Here is a 25,380-nt window from a genome sequence, read left to right on the forward strand (position 1 = left end):
ACTTTTTAGGCACTTGAGTCAGCAGTTTGCAGATAAAAATCCCTGTCCATTCTGATGGAGGGGAAAATAGATAAGAAACAAATAAGTAAAGACATGTCATACATCAAATATAAGTATTATGCAGAAATATAAAGGAGGGAAGAGAGATAGGGTATATCATGGTTGGGGGGGTGGGGGGTGCAGTTTGAAATGAGGTGAACAAGCAAGCTTTCGTTGAGGTGACATTGAACAAAGACTTGAAGAAGACGATACTGGGAAGAATGTTTCAGGCAGAAGGAACATCAGAGGTAAAGGTTGTGAGGCAGCAGACCAGCCAGTATGTTTGAGGACAAGCAAGGATACCAGCGTGGCTGACATGGAAGGAGTGAGACGCAGAGTAGTAGGAGATGAGGGGCAAGATCCTTGGCCTCAGTGGCCAGTGTGGACTTTTGGCTTTACTCAGATGAGAAGTCATCAGAAGGTTTTGAGCAGAAGAGGGACATAATCTAACTTTTCCCCTCAAAAAGGCTCTCTGACTGCTGTGTTGAGAGGGGACTGGGGAGATCCCAGTGGAAGCTGGGAGACGAGAGGATGCTGTCGCAGTAACGTGGGTGAGAGACGGCAATGCTTGGATCAGGGAAATACTGGCGAAGGTTGGGAGAAGTGGCCGGATTCAGGATAGAGTTCTGAAGATTGAGTGAACAGGATTGCTGGTGGATTGTAAGTGGAAATCTTCAACCATGTGAAACTCGAAGAACTCCAATTATGGAAATTTTAGACATGGTACAAAACTGATAGGCAAGACTTGTCAGTGTGCTCAGTAGTTTACCGATGAATCATGAAAAGCATGCCTTGGACTTTGGCTTCATACTTTTACCTATTAGTACACTTATCCTGTTAAGTGAGATGTCAGCTTATTTCAAACACTGTTTACTTCTTTAGCAATTTTTTGTGGTTCGTAGATATTCTTTGTAGCTTTTATTTCATATGCATCGCTCTTTGTTCTCAAATGCCTATATTTTCTTTAAGGTAGAAAATGTTGTTAGCCCAAATAAATCGAGATTCTCAGGGAATGACAGAGTTTCCTGGAGGAGGAATGGAGGCTCAGCACGTTACCCTGTGCCTGACAGAGGCCGTCACTGTGGCAGGTGAGCAGTCTTGTTTGAAGGGATCAATCATGTGGGTTTGGAAATAGCATTTACTTTAAGGGAAAATGAAAACTCGCAACACCCTGTTGACTTTCCTCTTCCTCATTTAGCTAAAGACGACACAAAGCTAAGCCTTTTTGTGAGCATTTTTACCTGGGTGTGGACGCTGGGTACAATAGGGCAGGGAAGTATTTTTTGTAACTGCTAGAAGAAATCCCCTTTGAGTCTAAGAGAAGCAGTCTGCCTTTTGCTTAATTTTCATTTAAAAATATTTTATTTAAACAGCATGCACATATGATAGTCATCTAAAGAAAATAACTATTTTTTATAATAGATGGCGACAATTTAGAAAATATGGAAGGTGTAAGCTTGCAAGCAGTAACACTTGCAGATGGTTCTACCGCTTATATACAACACAATTCTAAAGGTACGTGTCTCATGTACAGCCCATTGGTTAATAGCAGCAACTTATAACCTCAGAGTTAGAGTTCCTAGCAACTATACCCCTTCCCAGACCCTTCTAAAGACACTGTATTGCCTATGGTAATTTTAAATAGTTTCAGTTTAGCTTAAATTTTGTTTTGATAATTTAGGGACACCCTTTGAGATATTTGAAAGATACTCTGGGGTGTCAAAACTAGTGGGGAGTAGGGGAGGAGGAGTGTCCCCAGCTTATTTCTATAAACACCTTTCTTGCTTTTTTACTTCAAGTTATTGTTTACTGTTTTATAAGAGATGCGTAAAAGTAAAGGCATTTGGTTTTGCTTAAATAACATTGTCTCTAAATCAGTATTTACTTTGCTCCAAGAAATAGCCGAGTTCTTGAACTCCTTGTTCTTATGGAAACCTACTGAGTGCTTGTATACATAGTCAAGGGACTTATAGCCCCAGGGATGAAAATGACAGCTGGCCTCACATACACTGACATATCTGTCTCCCCAGTTTGGGCTCCCCCATGGCCAAGGTCACTGTTTCTAAGTGGCTCTAAAAGGTACATAGAGGTTTGACTCATGGAGCTTGCTGTAATGAGCCACTCTTCCTCTTGAACTTGTCTAACTGGAAATCGGAGGGGAGGAAGGATGGCTGAGGGAGGATTTTCTGCTTTCTGTAGGATCACTGGATGTGTTATTGAATTGCCTCAGAACATTGAGGGAAGAATCAAGATGAACATGATCTTAAGTAGTGTATATTTTTATAGTTGATATCATTTTTGAAATTGTATAAAGTTTAAAATTTTTGCTTGTGCTCATCTATTGGCTTAAATCTTTTGTTCCAGATGGAAAACTCATAGATGGCCAGGTCATTCAGTTGGAGGACGGTTCTGCTGCCTATGTTCAACATGTACCCATACCTAAAAGTAGTAAGTATTTGATACTTACGTACCCTCCTGATCCTCATACTGCAGTATCTGCTGCCTCCAGCTGCCTCTTACTGCTTAACGGTCCTGATCGCGAGTCCTCCTCTGTAAGAGGAGACCAGTAAATGTTAAAGAGAGGCTCTAAAGACCATTTTAACTTAATTGAGACTTTCTCTCAAGGATAACAGAACTGTGGAGATAAATGGGCAACAGTCCTAAGTGACTATTTCTGTTATATGAGCTAAATCCTACATGTCTCTCATTTTCTTCTTTTTTTTTTTTTTTTTGTCCTTTCAACTCTCCTCATCCCCTGGTATATATTCCTAAAACAAGTATTCTAATATCTTTTTACCTTTCAATACTTATTCAGAACAGTTTTACTGACATTCCTTAAATGTTTAAGGATTCATAAAGCCAAGTGTAACTTTTTATAATGTGTTTGATGGTTTATTGACTCTTGTTGCTGAGTTATCAGAACACACGTAGAAAACATGAGATCTAAATGTAAGCCTTGTTCTTGAGCAGGGGACAGTTTGCGTTTAGAGGATGGTCAAGCAGTGCAGTTAGAAGATGGAACTACAGCATTTATTCACCACACCTCCAAAGGTAAAATAGCTTTGGAAATATGAATAAAATGAGGGAGAAGTGGGGGTGTGGGAAAAATAAGACCTGCCTTTAGTTGCTGAAGTGTTGTCATGTGAAAGAAGAATTGTGCTTGTTCACTGAAATATAAGATGGTAGATTTGGGCACAGTCTAAGGAAAAACTTTCTGATAATTTGCGCTGTCCAGGAACAGGTTGGAATAGCAAACTCCTGGCCCCTGGAAGGCTTCAGATCAAGGCTGCTTTTAAAACAGGAAATGAAACATTTGAACGTTGTTGATTTTTTTTCTTCTTTTTTTCTTTCTTCCTTTTCAATGTAATTTCTTTCACAAGGTCCTCTGCCTATTATATTGGTCTTTAAAACTAACTAAAAATTTAAAAATTATCTGAAGCAAATATGGCAGAATGTTAACATTTATTAACTTTGTGTAGGAGGAGCAGGGGTTAGAGGTGGAATGTATAGGAGGAATGAACACAGCTCTGCAGCCAGAATATCTGGATTCAAATCTGGGTCTGCTGTCTTTTAGCCGTGTGACCTTGAGCAAATTATTTAACCTCCCTGTGCCTCAGTTTCATCATCTGTAAAATTAAGATGATAGTAAGTCTCCACATCCTAGAGTGGTTGTGAGGACAAGATGTGTAAACATAGGTAAAGCACTTAGAACAATATTTGTCACATGGTAAATGCTCAATAAATGTTAGCTATTGTTATTACTTTATAAAGTATTTTATTATAGAATGACATAACATATTTTAGAAAGACTATTTAGTTGTGAAACCAAAGGGGGAAATTTTTCAAAATTTAAGATACTTAAATTTGTAAGTAAATTTGTCTGTTTTTTTTGTTTTGTTTTGTGAGGAAGATTAGCCCTGAGCTAACATCTGCTGCCTATCCTCCTCTTTTGGCTGAGGAAGACTGGCCCTGAGCTAACATCCATGCCCATCTTCCTCTACTTTATATGTGGGATGCCTACCACAGCATGGCTTGCCAAGCAGTGCCATGTCCGCACCCGGGATCCAAACCGGTGAACCCCAGGCTGCCAAAGCGGAACATGCGAACTTAACCACTGCGCCACCGGGCCAGCCCCAATTTGTTTAATTAAAGTTGAAAAAAGTAAACTCTGAATTTTTTTCTTTAGCAGTGGGAGTTAATCACAGGCTCATTACAATTGGCTAGATTTATTATTTCACAATGCTGTATATCTCTTGGTGTGGTTATTTAGAGGGGGAAAAAACCCCATGGACACTGAAGTCATACTGACTTGAGTTCAGATCCTGGTTTCTCTACATACTGATTTTGACTATTAATTGTTAGTTTTTTTTATTTCCTGGTTCCAAAGGAAAGTGAGTTTACTTCCCCAATCCTCAGTTTCCCGTTTGTACAGTAAGGGTGGTAAATATACTCGCCTCACAGAATTGTCGTAAGGATTGAATGAAGTAACACATGTGAAGCACCTGGGCCAGTGCTCACAGTAACTACTCAAAGTTCCTTCCCTTCTCCTGTAGATGTTTAACTGTTTATCAGACTACCTTTAATTTAATGCCATTCTCTTGCACTCCCTCAGATAGTTATGACCAGAGCGCATTACAGGCAGTTCAGCTGGAGGATGGCACCACAGCTTACATCCACCATGCAGTGCAAGTCCCGCAGTCTGACACCATCCTGGCGATTCAGGCTGATGGGACAGTGGCTGGTCTGCACACGGGGGATGCCACGATTGACCCTGACACCATCAGTGCTTTGGAACAATATGCGGCAAAGGTGCAGCATTTTACAATGTCAAGAACGTCCCAGATACCCCTGCTTTATTTTTCATTGAAAGGAAAGAAAACAAAAAAGTATACTTTATCAAATAAGAAACTAGTAATTCACAGTCAAAATCAGACAGCATCAAGGAGAAGATCAGCATTTATCTTAAAGGAAGTGAAGTTTAGAAAGAAATATTTGAAGAAAAACAAGAGAATGGAGTAAGAGCTTATAGAAAAGAAATGGGTGGCAGGTGACTCACGAAAAGGTGTATGTTCAAGGATGAGTGTCATAAAAGAAATAATAAAGTATAGATGGAACTGCTTAGGAATTAAGAAGTAGAAATTAGAGATTGGAAAAAGTGAAGCAAAGTCTCAATTTTTAATCAAAAAGGCTGGGCTTTTTCCATATGTTGAACACATATCTTTCATATAATTTAAAAGGGTTTTTTTCCCCACTTTTTATAATGGAAATTTTAAAATATATAGAAAAATAAACAATAATGAATCCCCACGTACTTATCACCCAGGCTAAACAATTATTAAAATGTAAAACTTCTTTAAGCTTTATTTTGTTCTTATAGGTATCCATTGATGGAAGTGAAAGTGTAGCGGGTACAGGAATGATCGGAGAGAATGAGCAAGAGAAAAAAATGCAGGTGTGTAAAGTTACCTATTTATATAAGAATCTTTCTCTTAGCATTCCTAGGCCCTTCTGTGGAAGAAAGCAAGAACAGAGAACTCACTACCTTTCTAGGAAAATCTTACCAATTCTGAAAATTAGTGTATGTATTAGGCAGCAATGTGCTTGAACTACTTCAGTTCTCAGGATTCATTATCTGGATGATGCAAAGTGGCACTAAAGAAGTAGAAATATCACAGAAATCCAAATGTGGCTTGTGTTCTGGAATCCAAGGCAGTTTTGGAGACCAGGTGTTCTTCTGACTGCCTCCACCCATTGGCAGTTTGTGCATCTTCTTTCTGGGGCTCCTTCATTACTGTGACCAACTAACCCTCACTGTTTTGCTTTTTATATCTTTCTGTTTGCTCTGCTTGCAACTTGATACCCTCCATACTTTCCTTGTCAACTTCTAGAGAGAATATGCAGCCCAGCTAATTACCATTTTTCCTGCTGAGCAAAGCTGTTTGTACTTTTTGTACCAGACTTCTTCCCAGGGCTGAGGATGGCCATGGGTTGGCTGCCCTTGATTCAGATGCTCACCCTGGGTTCAATCACTGGCTATCCCTTACCCAAATAACAGCCTAGAGCAGCAATGCCTCTAAAGTTTTGTAGTACGTACAAAGTTGTCACAGATGCATTCTGGGATATCTACAAGCCCAAAGCTCAAAACTTGCATAATTCAAGATTCTGGTTTGAATTATGTGTTTTTGCGTTTGGTAGGGTGGGGCGGGGGAGTGGGGTGGTGTTCTGAGAGCTTATATAATCATTTGTAGCATATTCTTGCTTTAATGATACTCCTTATTTTCTCAGCAGTTATTTCATAATATTTTGCTGACTGCTCTCTCATAGCAGTTTTTTGCGTTCTTCTAGGAGTTTTATCATATTTAACTCCTATTCTGTTATTGCTTCAGGACCATACTTTTTAACTTGAGCATTAGCATCACCACTCAATGATATTAAGTGATACTGTTGGGGGTTATCAAGAAGATTTTACATTTATAATAATAGTAAATCATAAAATAACAAGAATCACTGAAATCTCTGGTGGTAGTGGGTGCTTCTAAACATTACCGAATAACCAGTGTTTCTGTTTACCAGTGGAAGTGGTGCCGTGAAGTGGCAGTAGTATGAACACAGGTTACAGTTCACTAAGCCTGTCAGCTTTGAAACTACTGATTCTTGGCAAAATTTTCAAGTCTTCAAATTCATAAAATGAGACTTAAAAAAATTTATTTTTTCTGCTGAGGAAGATTCACCCTGAGCTAACATCCATTGCCAGTCTTCCTCTTTTTTTCCTTTTATGTGAGTCGCCACCACAGCATGGCCACTAACAGACAAGTGGTTTAAGTCTGCGCCCAGGAACTGAACCCAGGCCGCCAAAGTGGAGCTCGCTGAACTTAACCACTAGGCCACTGGGGCTGGCACAACACTTTAAAAAATTTTTTTTTTTTGAGGAAGACTAGCCCTGAGCTAACTACTGCCAATCCTCCTCCTTGTGCTGAGGGAGACTGGCCCTGAGCTAACATCCATGCCCATCTTCCTCTACTTTATCTGTGAGATGCCTGCCACAGCATGGCGTGCCAAGCGGTGCCATGTCCACACCCGGGATCCAAACCGGCAAACCTGGGCCGCTGAAATGGAAAGTGTGCACTTAACCCCTGTGCCACCAGGCTGGCCCCTAAAATTTTTTGTACTGCAGTATGTCAAATCCACCTAAATCAAACTCTAAAATGCAAACGCAGTGTAAATATGCACAAGAAATGTCTGTCAGTTTTTGGAGTGGCCCAATATCGGTTCTGTCTCTTATTAGTGACTAACAATTAGGTTTTTAATAATAGGATATTTTTAAAGAAAGACAGTTGTAACTACACTTGTAATAAACTAATACAGAATGTCTTACAAAAAAATTAATGAATTTACCATTGAGCCATATAACGTTATAATATACTATTATCATAAAAGTCTGTTACCATCAATAATTAGTTTCTGAACCCAGAAACCTAACTCGGAATTCAGAACTGCTGAAGCAAAATGTCATATAAAGCCCCATTACTCTTTATCTGCAGACATATAACCATTTGTTGGTGCCACTAGACAGAGAAATAGAAGAAAGCTGAACAGGAATTTCTTTTGACTGTAACGTTTTCTCCTTTGCCCTTTGTACCTCTCCCTTACAGACTAGATTTGCACTGTCCCATACAGTAGCCACGTGTGGCTATTGAGCACTTGAAATGTGGCTAGTCAGAACTGGGGTTTGCTGTGAGTGTAAAATACATACTGGATTTTGAAGATTTGTTATGAAAAAAAGAATGTAAAATATCTCGTTAACAATTTCTCATATTTATTACATGTTGAAATTATAATATTTTGGACATACTGGGTTAAATAAAATAGTTACTAAAATTAATTTCACCTGTTTCTTTTGACTTTTTAAATGTAGCTACTAAAACATTTTTTATTATATACGTGGCTTGCGTTGGTGACTCATTATATTTCTCTTCATTAGTGCTGGACCAGAAGTTCATGAATCTTCCATCCTCTAAAACAATTGAGTGCCCTGTGTGAGGTTGAGGGCCCAGTACATGGTATTAAAAGGTCAAAATATCCCAAAAGAACCACTGCAAATAAGCAGCACCTGTAACTTCTCAGCTTGTCTTTCGGTGCTCCTTGTCCTTCTGCCAGAGTTGCTTAAGAAGTTTTAATTCTGTGCCTGGCTGAACTTTAAAGTAAAGAGATTGTAGCTAATACAACAGAGTTTTTGTAAATAGTCTTGTTTCAAAGCTCTAGATTTTTTTTCATTGTGATGCTTACAGTTTAAAGCTTTTTCTTTCATCTCTAACATTAACATACTAGTTGTGCTGCTGAGCTGATCTCTTCCATGAAACCAGATTTCACAGGACAAGAAAGACCAAGTGCGTCTAAAGCAACCTTGCTCATGGGGAGGCAGTTTTGCCCCCCAGAGGACATTTGGCAATGTCTGGAGACAATTCTGGTTGTCACAACTCGGGGAGTATTACTGGCATCTATTGGATAGATATCCTACAAGGCATAGGACAGCCCCCCACAACAAAGAATTATCCTGTTCAAAATGTCAGTAGTGCTGAATTTGAAAACCCTGGTCTAAAATAGTTATTTAAGAATGCCCACGTGTTCAGTTGTAAGAACTGTAGGATGGTGGGGTGTGTGTATTTTGGGGAGACTATGACTACTGTCATTGCCCTCATGCTTCACCACCCTTAGTTAAGTAGAAAACAGCATGGTATTAAAGTAGCACATAATTTGTAGTAAGAAATTCTGAGTTGAGTTTCCACTGTGCTGTGTAGTAACTGTGTAACCATGAGCAAATTACTTAACTTCTCTGGATCTGAGATTTTTTAGTCTGTTAAATGAGAGTAGTAATAAACTTTGCCTTACCCATCTCGTGGGTTTATGAGAACCAAATGAGATTTTCATTTGATTAATATTTTAGGTAATACATGAGAACATAATTTGGAAATGTGTAAGCATTATACAGCGTTGTTGATGCTTTACATGTTCTTAGATACCAGGCCTTTTTTCAAGGCCTGGTATTCTTCATTCAAAACTAATTTTATTTACACTGGAGATCAAAGTTCTTTGGCTTGGCAGTTTTAATCAGAGCTCTAATTGCTGGAAGTTACAGAAAGCCAGTCAGACTAACTCAAGAAAAATGATATATTTTAAGGACACTGCAGAGCTTACATAAAGCCAAGAACAGGAACTGCTGAACAGCTGGGCTTCACAGGAACAGAACTGCAAAGGACTGGGGGCTGATCTCCCTCCTCCTCCCCTCTTTCATGGCATTTCTGCTCCCTTCTTTTCTCTACACACAGGCTTCCTCTCTGTCTTCATTGAGTTTGTATATGGCTCGTCATAGCCACGCTTTTTCTGGTTTACCACCCACAACTAACTCAAGATTTCCCTTTATTTCTTAGGTCAAATTCCAGGGAAGGAGAATTTGTGGACTCAGCTTGACCCTTTAAGCCAGGCCACATAAGACATAGATCACTGGGCAGCCTTAAATATACCATCTTCTCTGGTTGGCAGATTCTCCCAGAACGTGGGTTAGATAATTACCCCAAAACCTGTTCAAAATAAGTTTGACTGTGGATCATATTTTGTGTATATTTTCTGTACTTTTATCTAGCTATGTGATCTTGAGGAAGTGAACTTGCCTAGTCTAAGAATCTTTTTTTCATGTCTAAAAGAAAAGAATTAGACCAGTGGTAATCAGGGGCAAACACGAGATTGAGCTGTGGAGCTTTTAAAAAATAACCCATGACTAAGACTGTCTTCCAGAGATTTGGTCAGTAGGCCTGAGATGGAACCCAGAACTTTTTTTAATAATATTTTAGTAGGTTTTTTTTTTTTTTAATTCAGAGAAGTACAAAGAAAAAACCCAAAATGACCAATTACTGTAGTATATAGATAACTATGGTATACTTAAAAAAAAAAAAAGTGATCGTGTTTATATTTAGAAAATTCAAATGGTATAGAGAGGTAAAAATAAAAAGTAAAGAACCACTGCCCAATAGTAATGATTGTTAGAAATCTATGGGGTTATTTGTTTTTTTGTTTTTTTGTTTTCAAAATCTTTCTGGCAATGCCCATGTCCCAGGTTCCCTAAAGGTCCCTCTGTTGCCACACGTCTATGATTAATTCCTTTCTTGAAAGAGGACATACTTTAAAAAATTCCTCAAGCTGTTTTGATTTTTATCCTCCCCCAAGAGTATAAATTATTTATATCCTAATATACAAGTTTACTCACATCACATGTCATATCTGTCATATGCATTAGGTCATTATAGTAAATGGATTTTAAGTACTGGCCACACAGTAAAATGCACCAGTTATCCTCAACCCTACCAGGTCACTCTGTGACTACAGAAGCTCTGCCAGTTCATTACCACTGGGCTACAGCATCGTAAAGCCTGGTGGGTTAATAGCTTGAGCTCTAGAGCCAACCTGCTTCAAATCCTGCTTGCCAGCCTTTGACCATGGGCAAGTTATATTACCTGACCACTCTGAGCCTGTTTTTCTTATTTGTAAATCACAGATAGTATTTAATTCATCGATTAGTCATGGAGGACCAATAAGACAGCACAGGCAGAACACCCGCCCCCATTCCTCACGTAAATGTAACTCCTCAGTCAGTGGTAGTTAACCTTTTATCATTGAAGTCACTTTGGGATCCAATTTTAAACACAGCCCTTTATTCACTGAGATTTGCACTTCCTCAGAATTCTAGAATGTTAAAGCTAGAAGGGACTTGCCATTATCTGTCTGGTACACTGGTTTTGAAACCCTGATTTTTGGAGAACCACAGGTTTCTTTGAGGTCCCTTGGGGACTAGCAGAGCTCTGAGCCACCCACACCTGCCTGGATTAACAGCAGCAGGAATACCTTTATCTGTGTGTGACTTCCTAAAAAAAAGTTTAAAAAAGAAAAAACATCACTGCTTTAGCACAGTATTCTTTATACAGTTAGGCAAAATGGCCCTACGTGACTTGCACAAGGTCATGTGGTGAATTTACAGCAGAGCTAAGGTTATCTCAATTCTCAGGACATACATTAAGTATAAATAGTAATGAAGTCATTTTCTATAAATGGTTTTAGAAGCTTATTAGTATTTCACTGGTGTTAGCTTCTTTTTTTTTTTTTTTGCTGAGAAAGATTCACCATGAGCTAACATCCACTGCCAATCTTCCTCCTTTTGTATATGAGCCGCTGTCACAGCATGGCCACTGACAGACGAGTAGTGTAGGTCCGTGCCCAAGAACTGAACCTAGGCCACCAAAGCAGAGCGCTTCAAACTGAACCACTAGGCTCCTGGGGCTGGCCCCCGATATTAGCTTCTAAATTGCCCTTGAGACATTTCGCTTGTGAAATATCAGGTTGTTTTTCTTTTAACAAAGACAATATATATCTGATACCATATAGTTCTGAAATACCTGTTACAGATTTAGCCTGTGAATTTTGGATTCTATCCATTTTCATCCTTAAAATTTCTGTAGAATCATCTCTTGCTTTCTATTCCATATTCATTGCCCTAGGCTGGTTTCCATCACTTCTTGCCTGCATATTTCTGATTATGCAAACTTCTTTTAGTCTCCTTTCCTCTTTTCTCTCTCTCTCTGTTCCACACCATTACCAGAGTTCTCTGTCTAAAACACAGAGCTCATCTTCGTCAGTCCTTTACTTTAAAAATTTTAATGCCTTGCTTTTGCTTTCATTATTTGGGTTTGCTCTTCAGAATGGCACCTAAAGCTCTTCCCAAATATGATCCTGAACTTTCCTTTCTTTTTCATGTTATTCATTCTATTATACAGGCATGCACTGCATAACGACATTTCAGTCAACAATGGACCGTATATATGACTGTGGTGCCGTAAGATTAGTACCATATAGCCTAGCGTAGTAAGCTGTATCATCTAGGTGTGTGTAGGTACAGGCTGTGATGTTTGCCCAATGACGAAATCGCCCAATGATGCATTTCTCAGAATGTGTCCCCATCATTAAGTGACGCATGACTGTATAAACGTGATACTCTCATTGTTTCCAGTTCTTGCAGACACACTTCCATACTTTTGGTCATACTGTTCCTTCCGCCTGGACTGCTCTTCCTACCTCTCTTCTTCAGCCTTCAGATTTCACCTCTAGACAGCTCGCCCTAACCTACAGCTCTCCCCACTTTCAAATTTTGTCCCCCATAGAACTTTGCATGGATTGCTGTGATAGCAATTCTTATATTCTATTATAATCTTTCATTTATAGGACAGTTTCACTAGCTAGAATGAGAGCCCTACTAAGGCAGGGACCATATCTTATTAAATAACATTGTATGAGGTAGGGACTTCACTAATCACTTGTCAAACATTTATTATTTCAGAATTTCTGCCATGGTGGGGGTGAAGGTAGGTGGAAGGGGAGGTTAGATTGGAAATAAGAGGAAGGTGGTAGACACAAAGCAGGTTCCAAGTAGAATAAAACAGTTTGAAAATCAAAAAAATAAACCTTAGCCAAGATTGAGAGATAAAGGGCCTTACAAAGAAACATTTGCAAGAAAGGGGGAGAGAATCTCATCCCAAACATTGTGTATTGAAATAAAAGCCGAAGTGGCTTTTTGACTTTGTTTCCCTTGGCTTCTTGGAATTCTTCACAGTATTATAGGCGTTGTCTTTTCAGTGGTTTTCTTTCAAGAGATTCCTTTTGATAGTTGGGTGTTGCTATAGGTGCTCATCCTACTGTACTTTGTGAGAATGCCTTTAGGCCAGGTCTGTTTGGGATAATTAGAGCTACTAGTAGAAATAGTTCTATTGCAAACAGCCCTTACTAATAAGTCTCATAACATGTCAAATGCTAGTGACTTCAGCTGGTTTAGAAAGAAGAAATTCTGTTGTTACCACCTTCCTTCCTCGCTGCAGGCACACACTCAGAGGCTCTTCCTAAACTGGAGCTTCTGCCCCTTGTGTCACCACCTGGCGCTCTTGAGGCATGCAGTGTAGACATTAGAACAGGAGCAGGAATCTGTTTTGGGAATAAGAGTTCTCGTTAATAAAAACCAAAGAGATGCTAACAGCTCTTTGGGAAAAAGCCATCAAGGTCATCTGCTTAATTTTGTTAGGCCTTTCATTTTCAGATTCCTCTTTCAGCCTTTAGCATCTATAGTCTCTCCTCAGCGATGACGATTTTTGCTCCATTATTTTGAAATTTTTACAATATAAAAAAGTTTTTGGCAGAGTCATTTTTGAGCCATGTGTGACAATCTGCACAGGTAGGATATTGTAACACTGTCACCGCATGGTCCACAGAGCAGAAAGTCGTTCGTCAATTTTCATGGTATCTTAATTTCTAAAATAGGTGGTCGTCTTTAAAAAGCCTCTAAAATCAGTGCTATTGTGTGAAGTCTTGTGCTGTTGAATCCAAGGAAAATGATCTACTGACTATAAGTACAGACCAGGATCATATGGATTATAATGTCTCCTACAGGGGACTCAAGACTCAAATGACCTAACCCCTCCTTTTTCATTGCTTTTGAAATTGAAAATGCTTTTTATATTGTTTTTAGGATACATGTCCTAAAAAATATACATATAAATATATTCCTTGAGTATGTCAAGGAATACCTGCATACAATGGTAATGCTACTGGGTTGATTTTTCTAGAGTAGGAATAGATCTGTGAGCAATGGCTGTGCACCCTTGTGGATCTCCTTTTGACTTCTTCCATTCGGCCATGGAACAGAATTAACCTAACTGGCTCAGCATGATAGAATCTTCATAAAATGATGACCCGAATCTGAAAACCCCAATACAGTTTTATCTTTTTAATTCTGAAAATAGTAATTTCGTCTGTTTTATTTCTGTATAAATAATTTAAATCATACCTTTTTTTCATCTAGATTGTCTTACAAGGACATGCAACAAGAGTAACTGCTAAATCTCAACAGAGTGGAGAAAAGGCATTTCGATGTGAATATGATGGATGTGGAAAATTATACACAACAGCTCACCATCTAAAGGTAGATATAAAGGAAATGCTTTATCTAGTTAGGAGAATATGTAGGACATTAAATGCCAACATGATATACTTGTAGCATCCAAATGCCATTGGTTCCCCCACTTCTCAAGATGCAGACACACACTCACACTCATACACAAACACACAAAAGCCTATGCAGATTTTAGAAACTGTCAACTCCTTGAGGGCTTGGACTATGTTTTCTTCCTCTCTGTATCCCTGGTGTCCACCTACCTGGCACGTGGTAGGTACCCTATATATTTTAATATACTTTTGTCAAATGTGAAATTTATATGATCAGAGATGTGTGTAATCACTCTGTTAACAGTGATTTGCTGAAATCTAGCAAAAGCTGATGTTAATTTGTCCTGTCTTTCAAATACATAGGCCAAATATTTTCATTGCAGCTAAACACAACATACCATGACTCATAAAAATGACATTTTTGACTAACGTTTATTGACCAACTTACAGTGTATCAGGATGTGTGCATTTAGCACATTTGGAGTTGCAGCCCTAGAGCCCCTCTCCACTGCTTTGCAGTGTGTGACCATGACGTGTTACTGGACCTCTTAGTCCCTCATTTTCCTTATCTGTAAAATTGGATGATAAAAGTACCTCCCGCATAGGGTGGTTGTGAGAATTCAGTAAGTTAATACTGTGCATGTAACGTACTGAAAAGAGTGGCCTGGCACGTGGTAAACATGCAGTAATGTTGGCCATTGTCATGATTGTTCATTTGTCACAGCAGCCCTCTACAGTAGATATTGTTCTGTCTCTGCTTTACAGCGAGGACTTGGTGGCGTAGAGAAGGCAAGTGTCATGGCCACAGCACTCTTCAGTGGTGAAGCCTTGACTCAGGTCAAGGCCCCTCTGGCAGCAGCCTCCACACTCTTAACCTTATGTGCTAGAGTCCCTCCTTGCACTCTGCTCCAGCCCTCCCCATTAGAGATTCCACGCGGATGCCTCTGACAACTGTAGAAAACTCAAACCTCCCATATTCCCGTTCCTTATTTAAAATGAGTGCTTCTTACCATAACACATTTAGGGCTATATTAAGAATTATTGCTCTGTAGTTTTTGAGAAAAGTAAAGTTATCTTTTATTTTTCAAAAATAACCTACAAACAACAAAATAATTTAGCAGTGAAAAATAAAGATAGGTCTGTGTTGACACCGTCTACCTGAGGAGTGCCTGAAGGAAATCGACTCATGCCTGCGTTTTCCGGACAGGTCCATGAGAGGTCACACACAGGAGACCGGCCTTATCAGTGTGAGCATCCAGGCTGCGGGAAGGCATTTGCAACAGGTAAAAACATGAATTTTCTTTGTTTCTTGGTTCCACTTAGGGGTCAAACAGAGAGACCAGAGACAGGAACTGATCCCTTGCCTTTGTCTGAGTTAGTGGATGCACAGTGACCAGTTTTTCAGTCTCTCCCTTAACTGTCTCTTGTCCTGCTTGCTCTATTCTCTCTCTCTCCTCATTTTTCGCCTCACACCTGTTTCTGCCTACTATGTTCGATGTTTCCACTCCACACTCTGCTCTCTTTAGCAGGAAAAGTAAAAGCCAAGGATTAAAAGCTGACGCAGAACTTAAAGTTAGGACAGACCTTAGGGAACTATGGCGAGCTGGGACTTAGCAGTGGGATGGGGCCTGCCCAGGGACACCTCCAGCAGGGCCAGGACTGGTACCAGGCCTCCTGACCGCCACCCTTTTCCTCATCCCTTGTCTCAATTCCACTTCAAGCTTTTGGGGTCTGAGTTGGGAACATCTAATAAGATTGGGGCACTTTAAAGAAAGAAACACACACAACCTCTTCTAGACAGAGATGAAACTATTGAACAAAGCATGACAGTCCTGAGCTGTCATACTCATACATTTTTAATAATTATTTTGTTATGTTTGCCTAGCATTATATCCTTGGTATTTACTGTATTTTTCAATAGCTTAATCTCAATGAGTGTGCCTAAAGAGGTCTAATTACTGTAATTAGAAAATAATTAAATTTCTTTTAAATTTTTCTTTAAGGTTATGGATTAAAAAGTCATGTCAGAACTCATACAGGAGAAAAGCCATATCGGTGTTCAGAAGATAATTGTACTAAATCTTTCAAAACTTCAGGAGACCTCCAGAAACATATCAGAACTCATACAGGTACTGGTGTGAACAAATATCGTATCTAGGCCGGGAGTTCTTAATCTGCAGGGAGGGGCCTAGGGAAGGAGCCTCTGGAAGAGTTTCAGGGAGTCAGCATCAAGGGCGTCTCTTAAACTCCTGAAATTCCGTGCAGTTTGCCATTTGCGCATGTATGCTTCTTTCCAGGATGAGGCCCATACCTTTGTTAGATTCTCAGAGGAGTCCGTGTCCCCAAAAAGTTAACAAGGGCCCTAGACCACCAACTCTCTGTTTTCAGGAATTATCTGAGCAATAGGCTTATTTACTTAGGATTACACATCTGCTTAGTAGCCCGACTGACGCCAGAAACTCAGTGCCTTCTCGCCTGATTCCCTCCCGGTTTAGCATACTTCCCCTGCATTAAGTCGCTGCTGAAGAATGGGCCTGAAGCCCTCGCAGCCCACAGGAAGAAAGGCTTGTCACTTCCTTCTGATCATCTCTTCTCCCCTTTAAGTTTCCTTCTCTCCTTTTCCTAAAGGATACTTTGTTCTTATCTCCCCTCCCTTCATTGTACTTGATAATTTATGGAATTGGTACTATAAAGGTAATTATTTACTTTGGATCAGAGCTGGAAGAATTTCAGAAACAGTTGATAAGAGATGTTGTTATAAGCTGTTGACTAAGTAATATAGCATAAGATAATTTCATTTTGAGATTTTACGACAGATGTTTTAAACATAGTATGATAACTTTGTCCCCAAAAACAGTTTAGCAAATTTCCATGGAGAATTCTTCCAATCATTAAAATTTAAGTTTTAATTCAAATATGATCCCAAATTGGCTTCACTTTATCATGTTCAGTAACAAAGCAGTAGGCCTCTGCCTCTCTTTCATTCATGCACTTATTTTTATCCATTGTATCAGAGGCAAGTGATGCCAAGCTCCTGCAAATTCTATTTCGATTTGCTGTATAATGCCAACTTTTTATATAAAATTTACATAAAACCATAATCTAGTTCCATTAATATTTGGTTGGAAACATCGTAGTTGTAATGCCTTTGATAGTACTCACTCAGTAAACCACCTATTCATGCGCCAGTTTTTAAATCGTGCGTAGTTTCATTGATCTAAGCTGGACTGAGTTAAGGGGCTTCAGGGACTTCCGTTACAAACACAAGCGATTTAGTGCAAACAGAAAGCAAGTTGCTGCCGAGTCAGAGGAGTAGGATATATGGCACAAGGAAAATTGCTAGAAGGCCTGATTCCTTATCCTAGCAGGCAGGGCTGGGGAGATGCTGGAGGCCATCCAGAGCCAGAGAGGAGAAGGGACTTACTCTAGGTAAACTCTTCGTTCTCGTTAGGTTAACATATTGAACAAAACTCTCACTAAAGAAAGGATCAGAGATTCCTGCCCCTTTCTAAATGATTTTATTCTTGAGGGCAGAAATCTTTTGGAATGGTTTCCACCAACAGGTAAATCATAATTTCACTTGACCAAAAGAAAAATAACAAACTTAAAACTATATATATAGGTAAATGTCTCTATCTACCTATCTACACACAGACATATAGAGAGAGATTTTTCTTCTATCCCAGAAGTTGTTTGCTTCTTTTGGGCTCATCTAGAAAACGACACATGGGCAGCAAAAGCAGAGGCGCCTTCCTGCCTGACAGATGAAAGGCCCTCTGGATTCCACGGTTGTACGAAGCAGATGTGTATGAGGAAAAGGAGTATACTTGGCAGAGAAGACTTTACCATAAGCTTAGATTATGAGAATAGTAATCAAGTATTTCTGATGCCTGTTATGTGCTAGACACTAGATTTTTAAAAGACCGAAAGTTATTTCTTCAAGGTATTATAGAATAAATAAAATACGCGACAAGCTTTTAGGGGATTCTAGGGTTATTCTAACTGAATCCTTATTCTTGACTCTGTTTTTCTTTTGTATTTCTTTATGTGTTTCTTTCTCTGCTTTTCTCAGCTCATTTTTAAAGGTGCCCATCTGGCTGAGTCCCTCTTGGAGACTCATGTAATCAGTGATGAGTTTTGAATACTATTCAGATTTTTCTATGTAAATTTAAGTTTGGAGTAGAAAATGCTGTTTACAGAGAAAAAAACAAAACAAAACCTGAAAGGGAAACTCAATACAAGAGGGCTAAAATCCTGAACATGATCCCAGGAAGAACTGAAGGATAAGGTATTTTAATTTTCTATGTATTTTTTCACTATTTAATTTATTCCCTTTTGTGTTTCAGGAGAAAGGCCCTTTAAATGTCCCTTTGAAGGCTGCGGTCGATCTTTCACAACATCAAATATCAGAAAAGTACATATTAGGACACACACAGGAGAACGACCTTATTACTGCACAGAACCAGGATGTGGGAGAGCATTTGCCAGTGCGACCAATTATAAAAACCACGTGAGGATACACACAGGTAAGAATCTCTGATGTCTTGGTCTTCTGTCTTTCGAGACTCACTTTAACTCCTGCCTCTTCCACAAACCATTTCCAAGTAATCACTTCCCTCCTTCCCACCACTTGGCATGATCGAGAGGGATTAAACAACTTAAAAAACCTCCCTAGTGGGGCTGGCCCCATGGCCGAGTGGTTAAGTTCACATGCTCCGCTGCAGGCGGCCCAGTGTTTCGTTGGTTCGAATCCTGGGCGCGGACACGGCACTGCTCATCAAACCACACTGAGGCAGCGTCCCACATGCCACAACTAGAAGGACCCACAACTAAGAATATGCAACTATGTAACGGGGTGCTTTGGGGAGAAAAAGGAAAAAAATAAAATCTTTAAAAAAAAAAAAAAAAAACCTCCCTAGCAGTTATACATTCATTTCTTCCAAAAATGGTTATTGAGCGTCTGCTGTGTGTTCCCCTGCCAGGCATCAGAGATACAGAGAGATAAGACATCGTCAGGGGCAGCTGAGTTGGGGACATGGTGGACATACAACTGCTGCAGAGTGCAGTGTCTCCGAGACTTGAGCAGGATGCTGTGGGAGCAGCCATCTCTGCGGGGATGAGAGAAGCCTTCTGGGCAGACTTTACAGGCGAATTTGACTTTTAGACTGAATCCTAAAGTTTGCTGGCTAGAGGGAGGGTATTCCTATCAGGGGAAATGTCACAAGTAAAGGCACAAAAATATGAAAAGCATGACTAATTTGGAGAACACTGGGTGGTTCCCTGCGACTGGAAGCATAGAATACACGCAGAAGAGCAGTATGAGGTGAGGTCAGAGAGGCAGGCAGGGGCCCTGTGTGTTGTGCTGCCATGGTAAGGGTGTTTCTTAAACTGGGCTTTGTGGTGCTTGTGGCACAGATAGGGAGGCGTAGTCTATGGATATATTCTCTCTCTCTCTCTCTCTCTCTTTTTTTTTTTTTTTGCTGAGGAAGATTAGCCCTGAGCTAACATCTGTGCCAGTCTTCCTCCATCTTATATGTGGGTCGCCACTACAGCATGGCTCATGGGTGGTGTAAGTCCACGCCCAGGATCCAAACCTGTGAACCCTGAGCTGCCAAAGCAAAGTGCGCCGAACTTAACCACTATGCCACAGGGCTGGCCCCATATATTCTTTTTTTAAAAACAACTTTATTGAGATATAATTCACATGCTATATAGTGCATCTGTTTAAAGTATATGATTCAATGTTTTTAAATATATGCAATATTTAGGGTTGTACAGTCATTGCAGTGATCCAATTTTAGAACATTTTTAATCCCACCTTAAAGAAACTTCATACTTGCTGGCAGTCTTTTCCGACTCCCAAGCCCCAGCCATAAGCAATCACTAATCTACTTTCTGTCTCTATGGATTTTCCCATTCTGGGCATTTCATATAGATGAAATCATATAATACATGGTGTTTTTATCTGGCCTCTTTCTCTTAGCATAATGTTTTTGAGGTTAAGCTGTGTCATGGCATGTATCAATAGTTCTTTCCTTTTTGATTACAGAATAGTATTCCATTATATGAACACGTCATATTTTATTTATCCATTCTTTTATTTATCCATTCTTTTATCCATCCACTTTTATTTATCCATTCATCACTTTTGGGCTATTATGAATAATGCTGCTATGAGCATTTGTGTACAAGTTTTTGTGTGGACATATGTTTTCATTTCTCTTGGGTATGTACCTAGGAGTGGAATTGCTGGATTGTATGGTAATTTTGTGTTTAACATTTTGACAAACTTCCAAACTGTTTTCTGAAGTGGCTGCACCATTTTACAATCCCACCAGCAATGTATGAGGGTTCCAGTTTCTCCACATCCTAGCTAACAGTTGTTCTTATGTCTTTTTGATTATAGCCATCCTAATGGGTGTGAAGTGGTGTCTCTCTCATTGTGCTTTTGATTTGCATTTTCCTGATGTGCTAATGATGTAGAGCATTTTTTTAAGGGCGTATTGGCCATTTGTATATCATCTTTGGAGAAATGTCTGTTCAGATCCTTTGCCCATTTTTTAAATTGGGTTGTCTTTTTATTTTTAAGTTGTAAGAATTCTTTATTATATTCTGAATGCAAGTCCCATAGCAGATATATGACTTACAGATATCTTCTCTCATTCTGTAGGTTGTCTTTTACTTTCTTGATGATACCGTTTTTTAGCACAAAGGTTTTTAATTTTGGTCTTCCACTTTGTGGATGTATTTTTGGTGGGTGGGAATGGAAAGGCAAAGAGGAGGGGAGGGCAGAATGTGCATTTGTTTTACAAGAAATTTTTTAAGGAGCTGGCCCAGTGGCATAGTGGTTAAGTTCGGGCCCTCTGCTTCAGTGGCCCAGGGTTCACAGGTTCAGATCCTGGGCGCAGACCTAGCACTGCTCGTCAAGCCGTGCTGTGGTGGCATCCCACATAAAATAGAGGAAGATTGGCACAGATGTTAGCCCAGGGCCAGTCTTCCTCACAAAAAGAAAAAAAAGAAAGAAATTTTTAAATATATTGTTTTTATTACTGGTATTAAGAGTAAACTTATAATTCAAAATGAAAAGATATTTTTACAGAATGGCACTTTAATTGCATAAGTCATTATTTCTCAGGCTGCATTCCACAGATCCACGGATATCTCTGGAAATATTTTTAGGGACCTACACCAATCCCTTCCTTTGAAAAGGTATACATTAATAAGTTTGAATACTGGTATGGGCAGAGGGGAAGCCTTAAGAGAATTTAAAGAAAATTTGCTTTATTAGAAAAATATCGCTTGGTCAATAAGATAGAAGGAAGTTAAAGGGACATGAAACCATAAGCAAGGAGGCTGATTGCAGGCTGTTAGAATACTTGAAGTGAGATGGAAAAGGATACAGATGAAAGACATTGAAGAGGACTTGGTGAGCAAGTTAGTCATGAGGAATAAAGAAGAACCTATCATTCTAGCTTGAACGACAGGTTAGATGTTAATGCTAAGATAGGGAAGAGCAGAATGGAAAGGGAAGATGGCGGTGTCAGCTTGGAATATATAGGTCTCTGAGGTCCCTCACCACCTGAACTCTTACTATCTGTATATTTGTTATAATGATTTGCAGAATTTTTACTCAAAATTTATGATTCAAATTGAAAACCAACTATTATCTACTTGTGGCTGCGTTTTTCTATGAAAGGAAAAAATTTTAAGTTGCATGTGCTTCTAAGTGAGAGAACATACAGTACATTGAATTCATGTGTCCAATACAGTCGTACTTTACGCTTACATTGTGAAAGTGTATTATGCATTACTGCTATCATCTTCCCTACATTAAGTTAATATGTTTTCTAAAAAAGTAGAAAAGGCTTCAAAAACCTGAGAGGCCTAGAAAAGGTGGCTGTAGATTAGAAGAAAAAATATATTTTGTTAATATAATTTGCATTCCTCTTATATCTTTAAGATATTTCCTTTTAAAATTATAGTATATGTTTGCGATATAGAAGGAAAACAAAATTCCTGTGCAATACTATACCTTATCATTGTGTATTACACATGAACATATACCCACTACTGAGTTCATTGAATGTTAAATAATTAGATAATTGGTGTCTTAAGTGCTTCGTATTATGCAGACATTCTTGGTGGATTATAACACCGGGGCTTAAGAGCCTTTTTGTGATATTTGGGGAAATTGGCTAGGATTTTTAGATGGGCTGGGAAAACATTTTTCTTCCCATTTAAAGTAATGGACTATAGACTCATTATCTGAGTTTGCCATTCAACACGTTTTATGGGCAAATTAGATTTTGATAAGCGGGATGCCTACATTAAGTTTGGCCATACTGATCTTTGGAATATTCAGGTAGAGTATGTTCTCATGTGGCCGCACGTTTTCACCTTTTAAAAATAGACTGATTGCTCAAATTCCTTCTGCAAAGATTCCAACATAATTTTACCAAGGTGAGGCCCAGTTATCAGTATATAAAAAACTCCCAGTCTTTTATATGCATACATGGTTGAGAAAGATTGAAGTAGAGAGATCCAGTAGGTAGTTATAAATGTTGGTCTGACCCAAGAGAGAGGTTTGGGCTGGGAGAAAAGATTGGCTAATGATCATCAAGTATATGAAACAGTAAATGCCCACATCATGTATAAGTGGAGTGTAAAGATTAGTGCAGTCTATTCTTGCAAAGCTGATCACATGACCGCAATAAGGCTGTGCACCTAGCCAGTAGGGAGCTCAAAGGTGCAATTCAAATCTATTTGCATCCTGACTGTAGTTTGGTGCCACCTAGTGGCGATTTCTGCTCCATCCTAAGTATCAGTAGGGCTGGTTTTCTGAGTTGGAATTGCCTGCCATTTCCCTGCCTAGTCTTGCTTTCACCACATCTTCCCCGCAACCATCCACCAAGATAAGCATTTGAACCTGCCCTGCTTCCAGAATGGGGCACTGGGCAGAGAACAGGAAGCAATCTCCAATTACTTTATGTCCAAGATTTATATCACAGATTACATTAGTGTTCGATTTTACTATTTGTAGGTGGTTTTACTATGTTTAGAATCATGAGAAAAGATGTAGTTACCCAAGGAAAGTGCAGAATGAGGTTAAAGTGGGAAAGGCACATGTGTACACACATGCAAATGCACATTTTAGAAATCACATGAGTTCACACCAGTGCCTTCAATTCCAATTCATCCAACAACTCTTTCTTTTCTTCCGCATTCCGTATTTGTACGTCCCTTCTTCCACAGCGAGAGCCCTGGCTTCCAACAGCATTTACACATTTACTCAATCTTTTATTACATCTAAAATAGTTTCAGAACCACTTTGTCCGTACCAGTACAACAAACAAGCCTACTAAAAGGATTCAAAATTTGTTTGCAGTTCTCCACACCCCCAACCTAGTCGAAGACTGAAGACATTAGTCAAATACTGTGTGTATGAGCTACTTTAATTAGTTCATTCTGTCTCCCTTATCTACCCACCCAAACCCCTTCAGTGTAGTTAAAAGTATTCATTTAAATTAGGTTAATTTGTTCTAATTTGCTTTCAGTTTTAGATCCCCCCACTACATGTTAACACTGTCTAGATATTTTATGATATTAAATAAGTATTGTTAAATTTGTTTTTTTAAAAAAAAGGATCTATCTTTCGGATATAGAATCTGAAATATTTGTAGATGAGATGGAATACTATCGGAGCTGTTTCAGAATAATCTAGGGCAGAAGGAGGAGGAAATGTGTAGTGAATAAATGAAACGATATCGGCCATGAGTTGATTGTTGAAGCTGGGTGATTGGTACATGGGGGTTTATTGCACTGTTTCTCTATACTTTTGTGTCTGTCTGAAATTTACTATAATAAACAGTTCTAAAAATCTCTGTACCACTTATATTGTTCTCAGTCATTTCATGGAAAAAGAATTATAGTTTTTACCTCCCTTTGTATTACCTAGTTGTTTTCAGAGAATATTCAGTACCTTTGATTGGGTGTAAGAAGACAGGTGAGGTTAATATGAAACACATATGTCCTTTTAGATGTACTGAAGTGTCCAAACTGTGTCTAATAGACTTTTTAGAAAATCCTTTTTTATTATCTTCATAAAACCCTTAGGGTAAGCTGCGTTCGTTATAGTAAAAATTGCATTTATTATTGTCCTTATTAGTATAGCATCATTAATGATAGCTTATCTGGTTATAGGTAACAATAAACTATAGTTTCATCGAAGCTTAGAGTTAAACTGGGCAACATCTCCACCCTTACTGTTCTCGTCCCTTGAAATGAAGGGATGAGATCGCACTCAGGATTCAGACCACCTTTTGAGCCAAGTCAAAACCATGGTTAGGGAGTCTTTTCTTGTGTGCTGCCTCGTGGCAGGATAGAAAGAGATTTGACAACTATTATTTTTGCCATTACAGGCTTCTCCTCTCCCCAGGGAAGTATGGAGTGATTATGCCTTCATATGTAAAAGCTGATTTTTTTTGTGTGCTGTGCTTTACTTAGGGGAAAAGCCATATGTTTGTACAGTCCCTGGGTGTGACAAAAGGTTTACAGAATATTCCAGTTTGTACAAACATCATGTTGTTCACACTCACTCCAAACCATACAACTGTAACCACTGTGGGAAGACGTACAAGCAGATCTCCACGCTGGCCATGCACAAACGGACAGCCCACAACGACACTGAGCCCATCGAGGAGGAGCAGGAAGCCTTCTTCGAGCCTCCCCCAGGTGAGGGTTTGTCTAGTACGTCTGTCCCTGTGTTTGAGAATCGGCAGTAATGAACGTGGTTTATGATTCATAGCATCTTCTCAGATCATGAATTTTCATTCAAATCATCACACAAACATATAATTTACAACTGTGATAAGTGCTATCAAAGAAGGGTACTTGGTGGTCTAGGATGTTTAAGAAGGGAACTTAGTCTAGTCTGGAAGGTCAGAGAAAGCTTCCTTGAGGAAGTGACTTTTGGAAAGATCTAGAAGGTGAATAGGGGTTAACTAGGTGGAGAGGCAGGGGTTGGAGGGAGGAGAACAGGGAGCAAAGGCAAGAGAATGTTCCAAACAGAGGGAATGGCACATGCAAAAAGCCCTGAGCTCAGAGAGCAAAGTAAGTTGGAGAGACTGAAAGAAGCCTGCCAGTGTGGCACTTCTGCCTGGGAAGGTGGGAAGTGAGGCAGGGCAGCTAGATTATTTGGGTGCCTTAAGGATGCTGGTCTTAATCTTAAGAGCAGTGAAGCACTCTCAAATAACTCTTAGTTGATTCATGTGCTATTAGGTAGTGTTGTAGGAGACAAAAACACTC

At 39.3% G+C, this 25,380-nt stretch overlaps 1 protein-coding gene across 6 annotated transcripts in view; it reads left to right on the top strand.

The window, feature by feature from the left end:
* The window catches only part of ZNF143 (zinc finger protein 143), a 61,359-nt gene that overhangs the window by 20,967 nt on the left and 15,012 nt on the right, over window positions 1–25,380 (top strand). The window contains exons 2-12 of one of the 6 annotated variants that reach the window (XM_014844197.3): window positions 1,009–1,127; window positions 1,462–1,554; window positions 2,404–2,487; window positions 3,007–3,090; window positions 4,652–4,848; window positions 5,417–5,491; window positions 13,934–14,053; window positions 15,284–15,359; window positions 16,080–16,205; window positions 18,423–18,602; window positions 24,580–24,807. In XM_014844197.3, coding sequence (XP_014699683.1) covers window positions 1,016–1,127; window positions 1,462–1,554; window positions 2,404–2,487; window positions 3,007–3,090; window positions 4,652–4,848; window positions 5,417–5,491; window positions 13,934–14,053; window positions 15,284–15,359; window positions 16,080–16,205; window positions 18,423–18,602; window positions 24,580–24,807 — 1,375 coding nt within the window. In that variant the 5' untranslated portion in view covers window positions 1,009–1,015. Of the gene's footprint in view, window positions 1–1,008; window positions 1,128–1,461; window positions 1,555–2,243; window positions 2,307–2,403; window positions 2,488–3,006; window positions 3,091–4,651; window positions 4,849–5,416; window positions 5,492–13,933; window positions 14,054–15,283; window positions 15,360–16,079; window positions 16,206–18,422; window positions 18,603–24,579; window positions 24,808–25,380 lie in introns of those variants that run through there. The other 5 variants (XM_070491085.1, XM_014844195.3, XM_014844196.3 and 2 more) reach the window with 5 other exon arrangements.

This window comes from Equus asinus, chromosome 20 (assembly GCF_041296235.1).
Source record: "Equus asinus isolate D_3611 breed Donkey chromosome 20, EquAss-T2T_v2, whole genome shotgun sequence".
NCBI lineage: Eukaryota > Metazoa > Chordata > Mammalia > Perissodactyla > Equidae > Equus > Equus asinus.